At 48.0% G+C, this 5,816-nt stretch overlaps 1 protein-coding gene across 2 annotated transcripts; it reads left to right on the forward strand.

The window, feature by feature from the left end:
* Nucleotides 1–325: 325 nt before the first annotated feature.
* Nucleotides 326–5,076, forward strand: LOC110310484 (lymphocyte antigen 6A-2/6E-1-like). 2 transcript variants are annotated; one of them, XM_021183480.1, is made up of 4 exons: nucleotides 326–365; nucleotides 639–709; nucleotides 1,674–1,790; nucleotides 4,535–5,076. In XM_021183480.1, the coding sequence occupies exons 2-4, from the start codon at nucleotides 640–642 to the stop codon at nucleotides 4,750–4,752; spliced, it is 405 nt and encodes a 134-aa protein (XP_021039139.1). In that variant the 5' UTR covers nucleotides 326–365; nucleotide 639; the 3' UTR covers nucleotides 4,753–5,076. The 2 variants fall into 2 exon arrangements, with proteins under 2 accessions (XP_021039139.1, XP_021039138.1); XM_021183479.2 differs by having other exon boundaries at nucleotides 330–396.
* The last annotated feature ends 740 nt before the right edge of the window (nucleotides 5,077–5,816 follow it).

The following is a 5,816-nucleotide window of genomic DNA, read 5'->3' on the forward strand; positions in this document are numbered from 1 at the left end:
AAGGAATCAGCCACTGTGAGAAAGGCATGAGAGGTTGTAGGTTCACAAACATTTGCCCCCTCACCTTGCTTTCTGAATGGCAAACACAAGTCACCTGTGGCCCCAGCTCTTCTGACATCCTAGTCCTCCTGAATAATGGTCCTGCCCCAACTGAGTGGTTGTCCCTCACCAACTGATATAAATCTGGCTGACTAGGTCACCAACAAACCATGCTATCTCTTACAAAATAAACACAGTGGTCAGAAGTAAGTACTGAAGCCCCTCCCTTTTCAGGAATCCAGCTGGGAGGAGCTGGGGAAAATAAAGTATTTCAGTCCACATCTGATTGACCTTTCCACTGTGCCTGCAACCTGGTCAGGGAGGAAGTAAGGACTGGTGTCAGGAGAGAGCTGCTAGGTGACAAAGGGAAGAGCCTTCAGGATAGGGCTGTGGGTGGGAGTGTGGGATTAGGAAGGAAAAACTGGGTGGGTGGTGGAGGAGAGAAGTAGGCAGACATGAATTCCTCTGGGAAAGCTGTGTGGGGGGTTGGAGGGAGGGAAGATTGGATGCCTGAGCCCTGTGAGAGCCCAGGGATGTGATTGGGGGTCTATTAACTGGCTCCAACTTCCAAGGTTTTATCTGTGTACCCTTTCTCCAAGGATGGACAGTTCTCATGCTACAAGGACCTGTGTGTTCATCCTTCTTGTGGCCCTACTGTGTGCAGAAAGAGGTGAGATGGAAAATGGGAGAGGGGCAGGAGGGTACAATGGAAATGGAAAAGGGCTTCAGGGTTGTAGGTACTTCCATTGTGTGCCCAGTACCCTGGGTATGCTGTGGCCAATCGACTGGGGATTTGCTTGTGGTGAGTGAAGCCTCCTGTGCTGGGGTGCTTTACTGGGTCTGTAAACCAGACCCTGCTTTGCAACAATCAAAACATGCCAGAAGGACTCTTGGACCTGTGCCAGGAACCCTGGCCACCAGAGCAGTCTGTCCTTAGACTCTACCCTATTGCCCTGGCCTCCCAGTCAGGACACCAGCCTGTGTGCACACAAACTGGCAGAACCTTCTTTTCCTCCTAGCTGCCAAGTCAAGTGGTGTGGAATACTTAATGCCTGGCATTTGGCTTTTCCTTTTGCCCCAGCCAATGAGACCTGAATGCCAGAACTTCCCAACTCTGAGCTCTCAGATGCCCCTATACTTCAGGTTACATCTTTATTTGGGGAAGCCTCAGAGTGAGCCTCAGCTTTGAGCTGGACAGTGGCAAGTTATGTGATATGTCATGGGCCAATAACCAGGGGCCAGCTCTGCATGTTAAGGGTGGGACAGGTCAGAAGAGCCCTCTCCATCTGAGGGCCCCAATAACTACTTACACACCCACTCACAGGTTCAGCAGACATTTGGTATCTATGTCTTCCCAATATGGTGAATGTGTCTCAAACACCTCTAGGGGTGCAGGTCTTTCCTGTGGGGTTGGCTAGTTGAGACAGCAGTACAGAGCATATTTGAAGCAGTATAGAGCATATTTGAACAATGGATGCTCTTGTTTTGCTTTTGCTTTTAGTGGAGGTGAATGTGCAGCAATGTCCTTGCTCTGTTTTAGTGGCCAGCAGCTGTGTGGACTTAAAGACATTGAGAGGAGATGCTTGGCCTAGGAAGGGCATGCCCTAGCACTCATGCATTATCTTCTTTCTCAGCTCAGGGGCTGGAGTGCTACTGTTGCCTGGGGGTCCCACTTGAGACTTCCTGCAAATCAATGACCTGCCCCTACTCTGATGGATTCTGTGTTACTCAGGAAGAAGAAGTTATTGTGGGTATGTGCCCTGTGGCCTATATAAAGATGGCTGAGTGTGGCTTTGGAGCAAATGTTGGGTGTGTTACTTGTTGTGGACCATGGTTCCCCTCCCTCCAAGTACAGCTTTCCTGTGGTTGAAGTGGGACTCCTACAATGTGGGGAATGTTGGAGTCCAGGGATGTGCTGAAATGTGGATTTTAAAGCAGGGTTGCCCATTTGCATGGATGGTGTTTATCTGTTATCAGTGCAGTTATGTGATGCTCTTGCCAGTACTTTATGTCTAGAATTTCACTAGATCACTGACAGACCAGGAGAGCTAGAAGCATCTAATGAGTCTTTACATATAAAGAAGGAATCTGGAGCTTAGGCTAAAGGAATCACTTAGAAATGTTGATAGAAACGAGAAGATCTTAGGACATACCAGCCCCTTCAAAGTGTCAGTTTCTAGGCAAATCTTCCATATAGACAAGGCAGGAGCAGCCCTGCCTTTTTATCCACTGTTCCTGACCACACCTGCCTGTCTCCTGGAGTAGGTCTCCTAGATATAACTGCCTGGGGAACTGCAAGAATCTAAGAGACTTGATGCCCTTTCTGCTGTGCCATTAGCCGATCTTACACTGTGCTGTGTCTTTTTGTGTGTATGTCTATAAATGTGGGTGCACATGTATGAATGTATGTAATGTAATGTACTTAAAGCTCAGATGACATCCTTAAGCCCTGTTCCTCAGGCACTGTCTACTTTTTTATTCAAATGAGTCTTAGTTCTCCTGGAACTGGAATTGGGGATGGTTGCAAACCACCTTGTGAGCTCCGGGAACCAAACACTGGGCTTCTTCTGTAAGACCAACAACTGATTTAATTGCTGAGCCACGTCTCCAGTCCCAACCATCTTGTTTTTTGAGACAAGATCTTTCACTGTGACCTAGGATTTGCCAAGTATGCTGGGTATGGAGAGGAGGGAGGTAGCAGAGAGTTCCCAGGACCTCCTGATCCCCCCGCCAGAGCACTGAGATCAAAGCCAGCACTCCCATATTGTACTCCCATATTACACGGTTGCTGGGGATTGAAATGGGTCTTTAGGCTTTCATGTGGCAAGCACTTCATTTACGAAACTGTTTCCCCAGCACTTTGCCTGTTAGGACATCTGAGTACACCTGTGTGGATGTACATGCACTCTGGAGGTACAAGTGTATGGGATACAGAAGTTTATGGATGTTGGGTGTTAGATGTGGGGAAATAAAGGCGGGCAGATGTGGGAGTTGGACTGTGTGTGCCCTCAAGCCACATGGTGGGCATCTGTCTGTGGGAAGCCATAATAAGACAGTTCTTGGGGTTTGGGAGGGTGCAGTACATGGTACCTGGGCCTCATAGAATCTAGGGACAACAAGTTCTAGCTCTTGGGCATCATAGGACATCTCTGGAAACCTTGGAAGTGCTGAGAAGGGGGTGATGGTGGCAGTGGCCCTGGCTCAAAGGGATCAAGGGTGGGGGTTGGGAGGCTATGGGTGATTCCTGCTTTGGGGAGAATCCTTGGTTCGTTCTAGTCACTGGAAACACTGGGAGACTTTCCTGTGGGAGATTAGACACAGCTCTTTAGAGGAAGACTTATTCCATTGCTTCAGGAGGGCGAGTATAGATGAAAGGAGGTAGTTCATGGTTTTAAAGCTTTATTGTACAAAAGGAGAGAGACAGAGAGACAGAGAGACAGAGAGACAGAGAGACAGAGACAGAGAGACAGAGAGAGACAGAGAGAGACAGAGAGACAGAGAGAGACAGAGAGACAGAGACAGAGAGACACAAAGAGAGACAGAGAGAGAGAGAAAGAGAAGGTAGAGAAGTAGAAGCCAGCCATAGCCACATGGAATGAGGAGAGAATGGAATGAGAAAGGGGGGGCTCCAGAGGCAATAAGAAGAGAGAGGTGAGGGCTTAAGAGAGAGGAGGGGCCAAGCAGCCCCTTTTATAGTAGGTCAAGCCTACCCAGCTGTTGCCAAGTAACTGTGGGGAGGAACATACCTGGCTGTAGGCAGGTAACTGTGAGGGTGGAGTCCAGCCAGAATACCAGGTGTTTGGGGCATTGTACTAAGAGACTGATGGCCACAGGATTATAGAATTGAGGGCTTGTGGTGTCAGGAGCCTAGTGTTTGGGAGCATAGCTAATGGTTCTGTCCCTTGTAGAATTTTCTAAAGGGTCTCTAGAGTAAGCCTCGCTCAACCAGAACACAGACTGCCTTTCACAGTCCAACTGATGGGTATCTTATGTGACAAATATTTTATTTACTGAGGCAGGGTCTCACAGTGAACCCCAAGCTTGCAGGTTGAGCTGGTCTAGCCAATAAGCCTACCTTGGGGATCTCCATCTTAGTGTTCTGAGCACAGAGACCACCATGTCTGCCCATCTTTTGATGCACTTTAGCGATGGGAACTGGGGTACTCATACTTGTGCACACAAGCACTTTATCCACCAAGCCTCCTTACCAGCCCATAGTCTTGATTTTCACTTTGTTTGTTATTTGAGATGGGGTCACACTTGAGCCCCAGGATAGCCTAGAAGCCCTATATAACCCAGTTTGGAATTGAACTCACAACAATTCTCCTTCCTCAGTCTTCCATGTCCTCGGATTACAAGTCTGAGCTACCATATCTGGTTTCAACATGCCTTAGAGACAATTCTGGGCCATTCAGACTTGGTGGTATATGGCCCAGACATTGGGATGCTCTGTTGTCGCTGCATAAGAAGTAAGTCACTCCCTGATGTCTTGCAGACTCTCACACAATCAAAGTAAAGAGCAATCTCTGCCTTCCCATCTGCCCTACTAATCCTGAAAATACCGAGTTCCTGGGTACTGCTGTCAATGTGAAGACTTCCTGTTGCAAGGAAGACCTCTGCAATGCAGCAGTTCTCACTGAAGGCAGCACCTGGACCATGGCAGGGGTAATTCTGTTCAGCCTGGGCTCAGTCCACCTACAGACCTTGCTGTGATGGTACATCCAACAAACCCTACCCTTGTCCTTTTATCATTATGTTTCGGGGTAGTGTGAGGGACATCTTGTTTCATCTTTATAGCCCCTGAAGTGTAGATACCCCACTCCTTGCTAGGTCTTTCAGATCTGTACTTCCTGTAATGTTATTTTTCTGTGGCTTGCTGCTCTTGACCCTGGAGGCATGTGGCTAGCACATGGAAGAGGCAGATTCCAAGGTATTGTTCCATCACCATCCACATATAAGAATCTGGGGTTATCCAGGGTTCCTATGTGTGCTGCTCAATGTCCCACTGTTGAGTCCAATAAACCATTGATTCTCCTAGCCAAGATCTCTGTTTTTCTTTTGAAAAACTGAGTCCACCAAGTCCTGCTTGCCAGTTCACATGTCTGCCCTTTCAGCCAGCCGCACTAGCTAGCTCATGTTAGCTGGCTCAGAGTAGGGAACCACTTGGATTGGGAGGGCTGATGCTGGGGGAAGAGAGAGGGTTCCCCCACTTCCAAAGAGCACTTGCTTGTGGTGGGAAAGCTCAGGAGATGAGCCCTCAATGGTATGTAGGTGTTGCCATTCCTTTTTGTCTAGAGGTGGAAACCATTTCCTTCAGGAGCTCATGGCTTCACTCCGAGCAAACAAAGCCTTACACTGCCTCTCCTGTAGTCGTAATCTATATTGGATGCCCCCAGTGGGAAGGCCTGACTTGACAAATTGATTGACAACCTGGCATCCATTATTGCTCTGTCTTTTTGGACTTGAGAGCTTGCTACCCCAGGGGTGACCAGAACCTATGTAATTAATATCACAGGAGTCCTCATGGAAATAGACAACACCCTGGAAACTTGGGAGCTATGACTATTACTCCCTGGTCTTGAAGATGCTAAAGATCTGAGATTTTATCATGATGAAGATCCTTTAAGAAAGAACTATCACTCAAAGAGAGAAGCCCTCATCTCTGCAGCCTTCTCCTCTGGGACAAGCATAGATCCAGGAATGTGGCCAAGGTGCTGATTGGGACATGAAACTTGAAACATGAGTAGGACTTCTGGATATTTCTTTTTTTTTTTTTT

This window comes from Mus caroli, chromosome 15 (genome assembly GCF_900094665.2).
Source record: "Mus caroli chromosome 15, CAROLI_EIJ_v1.1, whole genome shotgun sequence".
Lineage (NCBI taxonomy): Eukaryota > Metazoa > Chordata > Mammalia > Rodentia > Muridae > Mus > Mus caroli.

Excerpts from the sequence above, each read along its gene's own strand:
- LOC110310484 (XM_021183480.1), top strand. The coding sequence starts at position 640 with ATGGACAGTTCTCATGCTACAAGGACCTGTGTGTTCATCCTTCTTGTG. Across the intron at positions 710-1,673 it reads CCTACTGTGTGCAGAAAGAG|CTCAGGGGCTGGAGTGCTAC; the intron begins GTGAGATGGAAA and ends CTTCTTTCTCAG. Across the intron at positions 1,791-4,534 it reads GGAAGAAGAAGTTATTGTGG|ACTCTCACACAATCAAAGTA; the intron begins GTATGTGCCCTG and ends GATGTCTTGCAG.